The sequence below is a fragment of the Heterodontus francisci genome, chromosome 9 (assembly GCF_036365525.1).
Source record: "Heterodontus francisci isolate sHetFra1 chromosome 9, sHetFra1.hap1, whole genome shotgun sequence".
Classification (NCBI taxonomy): Eukaryota; Metazoa; Chordata; class Chondrichthyes; order Heterodontiformes; family Heterodontidae; genus Heterodontus; species Heterodontus francisci.
In genome coordinates, this window is record NC_090379.1 from 62,442,935 (window position 1) to 62,458,418 (window position 15,484).

At 46.4% G+C, this 15,484-nt stretch overlaps 1 protein-coding gene across 2 annotated transcripts in view; it reads right to left on the minus strand.

Annotated features, from left to right (window-relative positions):
- The window catches only part of LOC137373823 (potassium channel subfamily K member 16-like), a 33,064-nt gene extending 20,279 nt beyond the window's left edge, over positions 1–12,785 (minus strand). For both annotated transcript variants that reach the window (XM_068039243.1, XM_068039242.1), the window contains exons 1-2: positions 12,272–12,785; positions 7,275–7,395 (exon numbers count right to left, since the gene is read on the minus strand). In XM_068039243.1, coding sequence (XP_067895344.1) covers positions 7,275–7,395; positions 12,272–12,478 — 328 coding nt within the window. In that variant the 5' untranslated portion in view covers positions 12,479–12,785. The remainder of the gene's footprint in view (positions 1–7,274; positions 7,396–12,271) is intronic.
- Between the last annotated feature and the right edge of the window lie 2,699 nt (positions 12,786–15,484).

Below are 15,484 nucleotides of genomic sequence, written 5' to 3' on the forward strand. Positions count from 1 at the left end.
TAGTACTGATCTTTTACAGCCTTAAAGGCGCACCGCAATTTTTCCCGAGGAAAAATAAACAGGATCATGACACAGGGGCCAATGTAGGTCAGGTGATGGGTCAATGGGACTTGGTGCTAGTTACAACACAGGTAACTGAGTTTTGGCTGACCCCCAAGTTCACAGAGGGTAGACTGGAGGAAGCCGACCAGGAGTGAACTGGAATAGTCAAGCCTTAAGGTAAGATAGGCATGGATGAGGGTTTCAACAGCAGATGAGCTGAGGCAGGGGCAAAGTTGGGCGATGTTACAGAGACAGAAATAGGCAGTCTTACTGATGGTGTGAATATGTGGTCAGAAGTTCATCAAGGGCCAAATATGACATCAAAGTTACCAACCAACTGGCTTATTCTCAGACCGTTGCCAGAGAGACGGATGGAATCTGTGACTAGGGAACAGAGTTTGTGGCGGGAATGAAGACAATGGCGTTGGTCTTCCCAATACTTAATTGGAGGAAATTTCTGTTCATCCAGTACTCTATATTGGACAAGCAGTCTGACAATTTAGAGACAATAGAGGGGTTGAGAGAAGTGGTGATGTAGTATAGTTGGGTGTCATCAGCTTACTTGTGGAAACTGACACTTTGTTTTTGGATGATGTTGCCAAGGGGCAGCATGTAGATGTGAAATAGGAGGGGTCCAAGGATAGATCCTTAGGGGACACCAGAGGTAACTGTGCTGGAATGGGACAAGAAGCCAATGCTGGCAACGATTTGATAGGTAATAATGGAACCAGGTGGCTGCAGTCCCACCCTGCTGGACAATGGTGGAGAGACAATGGTGGAGAGGCACTGGAGGTAAATGGTGTGGTCAACTGTGTCAAAGGCTGCAGACAGGCTGAGAAGGATGAGAAGGGAAGGTTTATCTTTGTCACAGTCACACAGGATGTCATTTGTGACTTTGGCAAGAGCCATTTTGGTACTTTGGCAGGGGCAGAAATCCGATTGAAGGAATTCAAACATGGAATTTCGGGAAAGATAGGAACAGATATGGAAGGCGACAACATGTTCAAGGACAAAAGCAAAATAATGCAGATGCTGGAAATCTGAAATAAAAACAGAAAATGCTGAAAATACGCAACAGGTCTGGAAGCATTTGTGGAGAGAGAAACAGAGTTAATGTTTCAGGTCTGTGACCTGTTGGTGAATGGGGAACTGAGGTTGAGGTTACTGGTATTGTACTCCAATTAGTTCTTAATGTACAGTTTAAGCAAAAGGCGACCGTCTCAGTTGCACCATTCCTTCCTCTTCCTCCTCTTCCAACACCTCATCATGCTCCTGCTCCTTAGCTTTTCACCTGATAGGTGGTGGCAAGGGCTGTTCCCTCATGATGGCAATATTCTGCTGTTTGCAGCAGACCACCACAAATCTTGCGACCTGCTCAGCTGAGCACTACAGGGTTCCTCCAGAGTGGTCCAGGCAGTGAAATTGTTGCTTTGGGATGCCACTATCTATTACATTTCATGTGACAGCATCGCTCTTACTGTATGCATGCTGCACATGTGAGGGTGAGTTGTGAATTGGAGTCATGATCTATTTCATCAGTGGATAATCCTCGCCACCCAATGGTTTTCTGTGGTGGCTGAAATACAGCTGGCACAGATGACCGCCAAAGAATGAATGGATCATGACCACTGCCAGGACACTGAGCATTGACCTGCATCATGTGCTGCCTATAATCACATACCAGTTTAGAGGCCTGCTCAGGTCAGGAAAAAAGAACCCGACTGATCCACAGCAGGCCGGAGCCCGACCCGAACCCACCCCGACTCGACCCGGACATGACCATCCCTTTACTTACCTTCTGACTGGGAAGCTTCACGAAGCTGCAGTGCATGCGCGATGATGTCACAGTGAGGTCAGTTGCTTACTACGCAGACTCAGTTTCCTCCCGGACTCCCAGCTCTGGTAAGATTTTTAATTTCAATACTTACTGGCAGAGCACTTACTGTGTGTGTCCAGCCCGACACGACCCGACTAAACCTGGACTCGGCCCGACCCGTGCCCGAAATTCTACCCTGAAGATGGACCCGACCCAACCTGGATCCGACACATGTCGTCTGGTCCGGGTCGGGTAGCAGGCCTCTACACCAGCTGCACGTTGAGGGAGTGTAATCCCTTTCAGTTCCAGTACATGGCACAGTTGCCATGAGGCACATGCAAAGCAAAGTACTTTCAATCAATGGCAACCTGCACAATAGGGAAGCCTGCAATCCGAGGAAACCCTCATGCTACCACTGCCTGCTTCTGTCTAGCAAGAGGGAATGAGTTATCTCTCTTTGCATAGAGAGCATCAGTGAATTCCCTTATGCAATAGTGCACTGCAAACTGCAAGATGTTGCTAACAACTCGAGCAACAGCCTGGAAAAGGCCAGATGCATAAAGCTTCACAGACACAGTCACCTTCACAGCCACTGGCAATGCAGTCCTTGCCCTGCTCTGAGGTTGGCGTTGTGGCTACAGCAGCTGGCAGATACGAACATACGCATTAGGAGCAGAAGTAGGCCATTCGGCCCCTCGAGCCTGCTCTGCCATTCAATATGATCATGGCTGATCTGTTCGTGTTTCTAATTCCAAACTCCCATCTCCCCTGATAAGCCTTGATTCTCTTACCGAACAAGAATCTATCTACCTCCGCCTTAAAAATATTCAATGACCCCGCCTCTACCACCTTCTGAGACAGAGTTCCAAAGTTGCACAACCCTCCGAGAGAAAAAATGTCTCCTCATCTCTGACCTAAAAGGGCAACCCCTAATTTTAAAACAGTGCCCCCTAGTTCAGGACACCCACATGAGGAAACATCCTCTCCACATCTACCTTGTCATAACCGTTCAGGTTCTTATCTACTTCAATCAAGTCTCCCCTCACTCTATTAAACTCCAGTGAAAACAAGCCCAGTCTGTCCAACCTTTCCTCATAAGACAACCTGCTCATTCCAGGTATCAATCTAGTAAACCTCCTCTGAACCACTTCCAATGCATTTACATCCTTCCTTAAATAAGGAGACCAAAACTGAACACAGTATTCGAGATGTGGTCTCACCAATGCCCTGTATAACTGAAGCATAACATCCTGACATTTATTTTCAATTCCTCTCGTCATAAAGGATAGCATACCATGAGCCTTCTTTATTACTTGCTATACCTGCATACTAACACCTCGGAACTCTGCAGCTCGGAATTCTGCAGTCGTTCTCCATTTAAGTAATACTCTGCTTTTTTATTTTTCCTGCCAAAGTGAAGAACTTCCAATTTTCCCACATTATACTCCATCTGCCAGATTTTTGCCCACTCACTCAACCTATCTATATCGGTTTGCAAGCTCCTTATGTCCTCTTCACAACTTACTTTTCTACCTATCTTTGTGCCATGTGCAAATTTAGCCACCATGCCATTGCTCCCCTCATCTAAGTCATTGATATAAATTGTAAAAAGTTGAAGCCCAGCACAGACCCCTGCGGGATACCATTCGTCACATCCTGCCAATCAGAAAAGGACCCATTTATGCATACTCTGTTTTCTGACAACCAGCCAATCTCCTATCCATGCTAATATGTTACCCACTACACCATGAGCTCCTACTTTGCGCAATAACCTCTTATGTGGCACCTTGTCAAATGCCGTCTGGAAATCCAAGTACAGTATGTCAACGGACTCCCCTTCATCCACAGCACATGTCATTCCTTCAAAGAACTCCAACAAATTGGTTAAACATGACTCCCCTTTCACAAAACCATGCTGACCATTCCTGATTACCTTGAGTTGTTCTAAGTGCCCAGCTATAACCTCCTTAATGATCGATTCGAACAACTTCCCCACGACAGACTTCAAGCTAACTGGCTTATAGTTACCTGTTTTCTGCCTCCCCCACTTCTTGAATATTTGCTACTTTCCAGTCTGATGGAACCTTTTCAGAATCTAGTGAATTTTGAAAAATTAACACCAACGCATCTACTACCTCATTAGCTACCTCTTTTAAGACCCTAGGATGAAGTCCATCAGGGGCCGGGGACTTGTCAGCCCGCAGCTCCATTAATCTGGTCAGTACCGCTTCCCTGGTGATTGTAATTTTACCAAGGTTCCTCTCCTCCTTCCACCTCCTGATTTACAGCTATTACTGGAATGTTTTTGTATCCTCTATAGTGAAGACAGAACCAAAATATTTGTTCATTGTATCCGCTATTTCCTTATTATTTAATTTTATTTAGAGATACAGCACTGAAACAGGCCCTTCGACCCACCGAGTCTGTGCCGACCAACAACCATCCATTTATACTAACCCTACAGTAATGCCATATTCCCTACCACCTACCTACACTAGGGGTAATTTACAATGGCCAATTTACCTATCAACCTGCAAGTCTTTGGCTGTGGGAGGAAACCAGAGCACCTGGCGAAAACCCACGCGGTCACAGGGAGAACTTGCAAACTCTGCACAGGCAGTACCCAAAATTGAACCCGGGTCCCTGGAGCTGTGAGGCTGCAGTGCTAACCACTGCGCCGCCCTACTATTGGCTCCCCATTCTCACTCTCTAGAGGACCAACACTCACTTTACTTACTCTTTTTCTTTTTAAACACCTGTAGAAACTCTTATCCATTTTTATATTTCTAGCTAGCTTCCTCTCATACTCTAATTTCTTTCTCCTGATTAACCTTTCAGTCATTCTCTGCCATTCTTTATATTCTGACCAATCATCTGAACTGCCACTCATCTTTGTGCAATTATATGGCTTTTCCTTAAGTTTGATGCTTTCCTTAACTTCTTTAGTTAACCACGAATGGTGGGTCCTCCCCTTAAAATTTTTCTTTATAGTAGGAATATACTTATCCTGAGTATTCTGAAATAGCCCCATAAATGTCTGCCACTGCTTCTCTATTGATCTATCTTCTAGCCTAGTAACCCAGTTCACTTCAGCTAGCTCAGCTTTCACACCCACATAGTTGCCCTTATTTAAGTTTAAAGTACTAGTCTTAGACCCACTCTTCTCTCTTTCAAACTGGATGTAAAATTCAATCATATTGTGGTCATTGCTACCTAGTGGTGCCTTTACTCTGAGGTCATTCGTTAATCCTGTCACATTACACAATACCAAATCTAACCTGATCTCGGGATGGTTCCAGAACGTGCTGCTCTAAGAAATACCTCGAAAGCATTCTATGAACTCCTCATCCATGCTACTATTTCCAAACTGATTTTTCCAGTTTATATGTAGATTAAAATCACCATGATGTCAGTGATGAAGCCCTCAGTGAAGTACAGGCATCTCCAAGATTGGTCGTTGCTGAGAATCAGGAAGGAGAATAGCTCCCTGTACATCCCAGGCAAACGTTACCTCCTGCTGAGACCCGTTCTCCCCCTCACAGACCTGAAACTTTGGCCAGGATTTTACAGGCCCCCTGAGGCAGAGTCGGATGCAGCTGCTCGGATTTTACCAGCAGCTGTGCGGGGGAGGGGGCCTCTACTGCATGCGAGGACGCCTCTTTTTACGTAAAACGAGGCGTCCTCCCTGAGGGCTTCAGGAGGAGGGGGTCCCTCCTTCATGGGCAATTTGTGGAGGACCCCCACTGCAAACAACTTTACCCCCTGGGGTCTTTAAAGTGACGGGGATCCCGCCTCCTAAAACGTTGACTCAAAAAGACCAGAGGATTACTCTGGGGGAGCACAAAAAGGCAGGGGCAGGGATCCCCCCTGTCTTTTCTGCCTGGTGCCCAGATCCCCGCCTCCAGCACAAAATCCAGCCCATTAACTTGTTTCTCTCTCCACAGACACTGCCAGACCTGCTGAGTACTTCCAACATGTTCAAGGAATTTGAAGAGGATTGGGAGATTGATAATGGTGCAAGGACTGAGGAGTCAAGGGTTGGGATTTTTGAGAGGGGGGGATGATGGCAAATTTCAAGGAGAGGGGAAAAGTATGTGAGAGAGAATTGTTAAAATATCAGCTAAGATAGGCACTAAGGAACTGTGCAAGAGTGATCAGTTTAATTTTCCAGGCAATATGGCATGATTTAATGTCTAAATTTGTATTTGAATTTAAGAACATAAGAAATAGGACTGGGACTGGGCCATTCAGCCCTTCGAGCCTGCTCCGCCATTCAATACAATTTTGGCTGATCTTCTACCTCAATTCAACCTTGCTGTACTATCCCTATATCTCTTAAGCGTATAAAAATCTATGGATCTCAGGCATGAATATACTCACCGACTAAGCATCCACAGTCCTGTGGGGTAGAGAATTTCAAAGATAGGAATATGTAATTTCTGTTGGTTTTAATTTTTGCATTAAGTGCAGGCAACCTAACCCTTTTACCAATAAGGCACCTATCTGGTGTACTTTGCGCCAGATGTGAGCGCACACCATAGCGACATTTTGGAGCCCTAAGGAACTTTGGAACGCCCAAAGCGCAACCTCTATCAAGCCCAATTTTACCCCCATTGTCTCCTAGACTGTTCAACTTATAAAGTTATTCAGAGCCAATGACAGGCTGAGAATCATGTACAGTGAGTTTAACTTCTATTATGATTATTTCTAATTATCATTTTGACATTTTCTGGCTTCAGGTAAGAAGTTAAATATTCAAATTTCTACAATATGGTCATATCTTACAAATTACACAGAGTCCAGTCATTGTATTATGGTATTAGCAAAAATAATTTAACAATTCCATTTTAATTAATACCAGTTTATCAATGCATTGGCTGTGTACTGTTCCTTAGAATTAGAATTAAAGAAGGTGGGGGCAAAATTGTATCATCCCTGAAAATGGGCACAGAAATCACGATGTGCGATTAACCTGCACCTGTTCAAAGTAGTGCAGGCAGCATGCAGTAGCAGTGGTAGGGAAGGACAATGAAAGAGAACAGCCAGTATTACCTTCTGGTTCACTGCCCTATGAATCTTGCTGGAAATACACTTCTGTGGATATCAAGTGAGGAACACATCAAGCCTGGCTGTTTTCCCACTAACCCCATGGTCAAATAGCCTGCCAACACTCACCACCTGGGATTGCACATGAAGAACAATTAATTGGGTCAGGTCTCTTGAAAAGGCTCTTGGCACTTGTGAAGCCATACCCCAACTTAAGACAGTAACTTCAGCAGAACAGAGGGGAGAAGGGTACCAGACTGAACAGAAAAAGGCAGAATTGGAGGAATGTTCAAAATCATGGAAGCTGCTTAACTTGCACTCTGTTTGGTGTTTCCCTTCAAAGGATTAATTCAATAAACATGAATCTCACCTATTGTTGACACCACTGTAGCCGCAAAAAAGAAAGAGCTTCTAAGATCCCAATTACTGTGGGAAGATTTGGAATCATTTCCAGTAGGATTCACTCCATGCTTTACAGCTTCAGTTATTGCCTGTAGAAGTAGGAAATATAACTGACATTATTTCACCCCAATACAGAAATTCTTTTTACATCAATATTAAATTTTGAAACAAGGGTAAAGTAGCTTTTCTACTGAATATGATTTATATCTGAAAACAGCACCTTGGCCTCAATATTCATGCTTGATTATTCTCCAACATTGAATATCAATCCCTTTTTAGCCTTGTTTCTTTGAAGGAGTGACTGATTGGATGGATTAAGTGAATGCAGTAGATGTCATGTTCACAACACATTCAATAATGTGTCTCACATAAGGCTTGTTAGAAAATTTCAGGCAAATTATTCACACAGAAATGTAGCAGCACGGACAGAAAGTTGGCTGATGGACAGGAAGAAAAAAGGAGGAAGAGTAGTATAGACTCAATGGAAAGGTGATGAAGACTGCAGGTAGGCAGAGAGACCATGGGGTTCAAATACATAATTCCATGAAAGTATGAGCTAAGTTAGAAAAAAATGGAAAGGCTAATAGCATTTTAGGTTTATAAATATTGCCTGGCTGGATGGTTGGATAAACGGGTACAGTGTAGATCCACCAGGATGATGGCAGGAATGGGAAACTATAATTATGAAGAGAGACTTCAAACAGATGATTATTTCCACTCCAGCAGAGAAGCCTAAACAAGCATTTAATAGATGTGCGGATAGAATGAATAAGGAAATACTCTCTCTTCTGGTTGCAAATTAGATATATAATGAAGAGAATGAGGAGAAAGGTTAGGATAAACTAATTTCATAGAGGATTGTTGAAGCATGGAATATTTTGCCATAGGGAGTGGGTGAGGCATCTTGTAAGGAAAACAAAGATACATTTTTCAAGCAGTGGGCTAAAGCCTTGCAGGCAGTGGGAATAGTTTTGAATTGCTTTAGCAAAGAATTAACAGAAGAAAGACAGGGTGAATGACCTTCATTTGTATTGTAAACTTTCCGGTTCAATGGCCCACTGATCTAGTCAAAATTATACTATTACAGAGGTAGGAGAAAGACTTCTCTGCATCATACATTCATTGTTAATGTCCAGCAAGACATTATTGCTTAATTCTTGTTTAACACCATGAATGAAGCAAAACCTTCCATGATGCTTCAGAGGGGAGGAGGAACGGGAAACTGGATGTCATACAGGCTAATAGTTAGAACAAGTGACTGAAAGCGATCAAATACTTGAACTTTGAGAAAGCATTGAAAATGGGAACAGATATAGTACGATGGAAGATAGGGAGAGAATTGCAGACTGCAAGGAAGCTTCTGCCACTATTGATGGAATGTAGGAAAGGGAGGACTTAAAGTATACTGGAAATGGAAGAGAGGAGGGTGTGAGCCAGACTGTAAAGCCGGAGGAGGCTGAAATGAGAAAGGATTTACAAATGAGGACATGAATGTTGAAATCCATGCGCTGTGTTCAGGGTGCCGCTAGAGTGAGATGAGGACAAGTAGCAGGAATTAGTATGAATGACGATGTGGATATCAGAGTTTCTAATCAGTTGGGATTCTGTAAAGGTAGAGCCTGGGAAGCTGGGAAGGAGAGCATTGTAGAAGTTAACCCTGGTGTTAATGAAGGCATGGATGAACATTCTCTATCCATTCTTTTTCTATCAAATGAGAATCTGCGGGTGCATGCATGTAGTGGTGCCTGGCTAAAGTATAACAGCTGAAGCTGACTTCAGCTTATATGAAGTCCAATTACTCCTGCGTTCCGACCTAAAGGTCAGCTCGTGTCTGTAAATGAAACCCGACCCGAGCCCGACAGAACTACATCCGACCCGAGCCCGACCCAGCCAGAGTCTTTTTATTTTTTCCCGTGCCCAACCCGACCTGACCACCAGAATGTTCAGTTAACCTAGCTTCCGTTTTTAACTTTTTAAGCTTGTGCAGATGAGTAACAAAAACTGTAGCTGGACTTGAAAGGTTGTTTGAAAAGAACATTAAGATTGCAGCCACGTATTGGAGGTGGAGATAGTGTGTCCCCGACCCAGCCCGAGCCTGAATGCCGGACCTGGAAGAGCGACCCGTCGGGTTCAGGTCGGGTAGCCGTGCTCTATTCCAACTTCCCATAAGCTTGCCCGGCTCAATTTAATGGCACTTGGGCAATTAACTGCCTGGTCTTTATGTCCCCGACTTAACTGCAGTGCAACAGAAAGGTGACAGGCACTCCACCACCCTCCCCGCCCCACCTCCTGCCGCAATTCTATGGGCCTCCCACCACCTCCTAGCCCGTCTCCAGGGGGCCCATTAAATCCAGCCAAGTGTATGGCTGCATGAAGTAATCGTGAAACTGGCACAATGGCCAGTATAACAGGACATTATTAAGCACTTGCTCATATGGCATAAAAACTGGTACAACTAACTCTCAACTAGTTTCTCCACTGTGCCCAGAATGATCTGTGTCCTAATGTTTAGAAATTATGATTATGTAGTATAAACTACACTTAGGTCTATTTCATGTACATTTTATCCCTTATCTTCTCCCTTGAAGAACTGCTGCATACGTATCCCTCCTGCAAGTAATGGCCTGCATAATCAGTAATCTGAAATTAATTATTCCAACCGACATTTCTTGTTCAGTCAGTGTAATTACTGATAACCATAATACCTACAACTAATAGTTGAATAGAAACTTCATCATGCAGTTCATTTCTTCAATACAAATACTAATCCATGAACCAAAACAGAATGACTAAATCCATAAGGAATTCAGAAGGAAGTTCATTATCCAGAATATGGTTAGAATTTCGAACTTGCTACCACATGGAGCAACTGAGGCGAATTGTATAGATGCATTTAAGAGGAAGCTAGATGAATACATGAAAGAAATAAATAGGTTAGTGAGAGGAGGCTCGTGTGGATCATAAACACCAGTGTATAATGGCTTGGGCCGAATGGCTTATTTCTGTGCTGTAATTTCTATGTAATCCCATGCTGACACAGCAGGTTTGGTGGCCTCTGTGGAATGTGCTGAAGGGTCATGAAAAACGTTAAACTTTAGTTCCTTTTTCCAAAGATGCTAGCTGATCACCTGAGTGTTTCCAGCCTTTTCTGCTTTTGTTTGATTCCCAACATCTGCAATATTTTATCTATTCCCAAATTTAGCAATGTGTATAGTATCACACTGTAAACTATGCTATTTTAAATTATTTGAACTAAAAGTAAACTACTGCAGCCAAGCTAGTTTCTGCATTATCGTTTACCATATTATCTACTCATCTTAAGCATGCACTCTAACTCAAATTGAGTAAAATGCAGTTACACCATGATACATGGTTTAAATTGACTAATTTAATGTGGGTTCAGATGTATGAACCAATTTGGAGTTTTTTTGACATAATTTTCATCTTTATTATTTTGCATATGGTTATACCACACTGAGCTGATTTAAATCATTTCTCCAATGTTACATGTCTATGCAAGGCACAAGACGTACCTTGAATATCTCAGAACACTGAGAAAAGCAATTGCAGTGTGCTATTATTTTGTTCCTATCATTCAAGTGTGGATAGCTTTATTGCAATTAATGAACTGCACAACCAGACTGGTGCCACTTCCACTCAGTAAGCTTCACAGGGACTTCATTGCTTGTGTATCCAGTAATTTCATGCATTAAGTTTAGCAAAAAATGAAAATAAATTAAAATGACCTTAGAAGCATTATCTATACAAAGAGGTGTCAACGCAGACATCATTAATTTTTGTCTATTTAGTACTGTTCAGTCACTGAAAATACAGCAGCTGATATAATTCAAATGATGCATGGACCCTCTGGTTATACAATTAACAAGAGTGCACAGATAAGTTAATAAGAAAAGAGCATCAAGCCCAGTCTGTTCATTTGGTTGTTTAGATCCACATTCAGCACCCGCACAGATACATTCCCCCTGTCTTTAACAGCAATTCTGTATTCGACAGCTTAAACGTGTTAGTATTCACTGAGCTAAGTGGCAATCTATTTATCAACTAATTTTAAGTATGAAATACAATTAAATGTCAGATTTCATGAGGGTAGTGCACATAAAGCACAGAAACTGTTTGTGTGCCTCAGAACAACAAGATGGCCAATGAATGTTAGAAACAGAAATGCATCGTAGTGTAACTTTACTTACATTTTTATATCCTATAACATCCTATAGCATTGTTAACACCAGATCCTTCTTTGGGGGTGACCAAGGTCACTCCTCTCTCCCAACACTAACAAAATGTTACGAGTGAAAGAGCTGATAAGAGGATACATGCACCTTCCTATTTTGGCAATGATGCGTTCGAGCTCAAGTTGCGGTATAAATTACGCTCTGACCTAACTCCCGGGAAAAGCCCCTCTGGAGGAGGCGTTTTGAACATTGCACACCCTGGACACATTTCAAATCTACCTAATAGTAATATAAATACGGAGGGGAATGTGAATGCTGCTGCCCAAACTCTCCAAACAATTAAAATGTAACTGCGGAAGAGGCGTTGCCACATGCCGCTGAGCAAAAGAACTTACTGTCGGAGGGACCGTGAATGGATACTTCCTATAAAACTCATTCTCGGGGAAATGCACCAAAGGATAGTGATAGAGATCACAAACTCCTTTAAACACATTGAGCTGAGTTTACTTTTGGGAATAAGATGAATTAAAACGGATTGCATTTTACAATAAAAAATGTTTAACCATACAGCTTTATTAAGCTGCGATGATCCATTGTTCTCTATTCGTGTGGTGCCATCTTTCCAGTAAAGCCAAACAGAAACCATGTCATTTCTGTTTCTAAGTTTCCACCGCGTGGCATAATATAAAAACTTCCCCTTGTCTTTCGGTCTGAAGTGGAACTAAACTAGTTGAACTCAGGTGTATCTTTAGAAACTACCGAGAACACTTAACTCCACGAACGTCTCCAGCATTTCACGAGTGAGGCAGGTGCAGTTCTCCAGGAATTGCAATTTCTCCTTCCAGATCTTGGTTTTGAGTTTGTTTTCTTCCTTCAGCTCCAGAGTGTGGAAGACTCCTGCCCCAATCAGGAGGTAGATGAAGTATCCCAAGAAGAGCAGCACCGATCTCCTGAAACACCGACTACTCCGTGCAGACATCCCGCTAAAACTGGCTGCTACGAGTCTGCTGCACTGCGAGGGGCTGGACAACCCCGTGCGAGTCCAAGGACAGAGTGAGGGACGACGGCACTGCTTCCCGCCTGGTGCATGTGGAGCAGGTTGGAGAACACTCTCTGCGTGGGACGAGAGGCAAATAGATAATATTTCCTCTTTCAATTTCAGAAAATATATAGCAAGTCATTCTTGCGAAACTGCATTATCTCCGTGAAAGCACTGCATTTTTTTTCAAGTAACTATCAAATTCCTTTTTGAACGTTACTACTGAATCTGCAGGAAGTATTGGGTTTCGGTGTGCAAAAAAAGGCTGCATTTGCTGACAACGCTACCGCTAGGTGGTGCTGCTGTGGCACATGCGCAAATGCAGAATGTGCCACTAAAAGGTCACAGTCTGCGATTTAGACAGCTGCCAGGACTAAGGATGGTGCTGCTCAAATAATCACACAGAGGCAACCTAACAAACACATGGCAGCACACAATGGCGGAGTGAGAGCGAACGAGCGGGCCGGGGAGGGGTGGGGGGAGCGGAATAGGCGAGGGAGAGAGTGGGGGTGGGGGTGAGCGGAGCGGGCCGGGGAGGGAGGGGGGAGCGGAACGGGCTGGAGAGGGTGGGTGAGCGGAGCGGGCCGGGGAGGGAGTGGGGGTGAGCGGAGCGGGCCGGGGGAGGAGTGGGGGGGTGAGCGGAGTGGGCCGGGGAGAGAGGGGGTGTGAGTGGGGGCCGGGGACGGGGGTGTGTGTGTGAGCAGAGTGGGCCGGGGAGAGGGGGGTGGGGGGGTGCGGAGCGGGCCGTGGAGGGGGGGGAGAGCGTAGCAGGCCGTGGAGGGAGGGAGGGGGGGGTAGCAGAGTGGGCCGGGGAGGGATGGAGGGGGGGGTGAGCGGAGTGGGCCGGGGAGGGGGGTGGAGCGGAGCGGGCCAGGGAGAGAGGGAGCGGAGTGGGCCGGGGAGGGGGGGGGAAGCAGATCGGGCCATGGAGCGGGGGGGCACGGAGCGGGGAGGGGAGCGGAGTGGGCTGGGGGGGAGCGGAGTGGGCGAGCGAACGGGCAGGTGACGAAGGGAAGCGGAGCGGCGGGAGACAGCAGCGGGGGAGGGAGGAGGAGTGCGTTTTTCTGCGCATGTGCCATAAACTTGCAACGGCAAAAGACGCACCAGCCGGTCCCCGCACCCGGCGACACCAAGGTCTTCGGCCACTCGCTCCCCACGGCTCTCTGCGGCCTCTCGCTTCTGGCCCTCTCCATCCAGCCGTTCCCTCCAGCTGCAGATCCCCCATCCAGCCGCTTTCTCCACTACTTCTCAATTGTACTTCGGGCATTGCAGCTGTCTGGTCCCTCCCTTTTGCATCCCCTCTTCAGGAACTTCTGAATTTAACTCCCTCCCACTACACCCCCTCTCCCCCCACCCCCTCTCTACCTCTCCCCCCACCCCCTATCTACCTCTCCCTCCGCCCCCTCTCTTCCTCTCCCCCCGCCCCCTCTCTACCTCTCCCCCGCCCCCTCTCTACCTCTCCCCCGCCCCCTCTCTACCTCTCCCCCACCCCCTCTCTACCTCTCTCCCCACCCCCTCTCTACCTCTCTCCCCACCCCCTCTCTACCTCTCCCCCCACCCCCTCTCTACCTCTCCCCCCACCCCCTCTCTACCTCTCCCTCCGTCCCCTCTCTACCTCTCCCCCCGCCCCCTCTCTACCCCTCCCCCACCCCCTCTCTACCTCTCTCCCCACCCCCCTCTCTACCTCTCCCCCCACCCCCTCTCTACCTCTTCCCCCCACCCCCTCTCTGCCTCTGCCCCCACCCCCCTTTACCTCTCCCCCTCTCTACCTCCCATCCCCCTACCTACCCCATCTCCCCCCAACCCCCTCTCCCTCCCCCCCTCTCTACCATCTCCCTCTCCCCCTCTCTACCTCCCATCCCCCTACCTTCCCCATCTCCCCCCAACCCCCTCTTCCCCCGACCCCCCCAACCTCCGAACCCCTCTCCCCCCACCCCATCCCCCTCTTCCCCCACCCCATCCCCCTCTTCCCCCACCCCATTCCCCTCTCCCCCCCACCTCCCCCTCTCCGCCCCCACCTCCCCCTCTCCCCCACACCTCCCCCTCTCCCCCCCACCTCCCCCTCTTCCCCCACCACCCCTCTACCCCCCTCTTCCCCCCACCGCCCAACCTCCCCCTCTTCCCCCCACCTCCCTCTCTTCCCCCCCACCCCACCTCCCCCTCTTCCCCCACCGCCCCTCTACCCCCCTCTTCCCCCCACCGCCCCACCTCCCCCTCTTCCCCTCACATCCCCCCCCCCCCAAGGACCACACCACAGTTGAATATCTGACGTGCAGTTGTAAAGTTGGGAAAATAGCATCAAAAACCTCAACAATTCCAGGTTTAATTATTGAGAAATTTTATTAAGTACATTAAGCATTCGAGGCACTGCTGTGCATAGATACATGAGTGTTGTGTCGCCAGCATTCCCGTGAGACAGACAGGCCGAGTCTCTGCTATGCAGAACTAAAGTGGTGAATGAACCCGTGGCTCTCTATTCCACTACTGTATTGTCCATGTGAAGAAGGCAAAGTCACAAGAGTCTGAGCTCAGTCTATTCTTGGTGAATGTTCCCCAAACGCATCCCAATGTGCGCTCCCACTTCATCCAAAAATGCAAAGTTCCTTTCCACATTGTGACAAGCTCCGCAGCATGATCCAGTTGCCTTTCGTTGCTTGAATGCTGACCTTAAGTCTCAAGGATTGTTTTCTCGACGGCATGTTTTACATGAAAAGAAATAAGGAAAGAACATCAGTGTCAGAGCTTCCCCCCCTCCAATGAAATTACTGTTGAGCATGCTTTATGTTCTGCAGTAAAGGCATGTACTGATAATACCGCCAATGAATCACTTAGTACCCACCTCAGCTGTAGGAGTCAGGATGATGTTACTGCCCCTATCTCGTGATGGTTCAATGCTGCTCTCAGGGAAAACATGAATGATGTGAGGGTGCTGGAAAAAGAAGGACA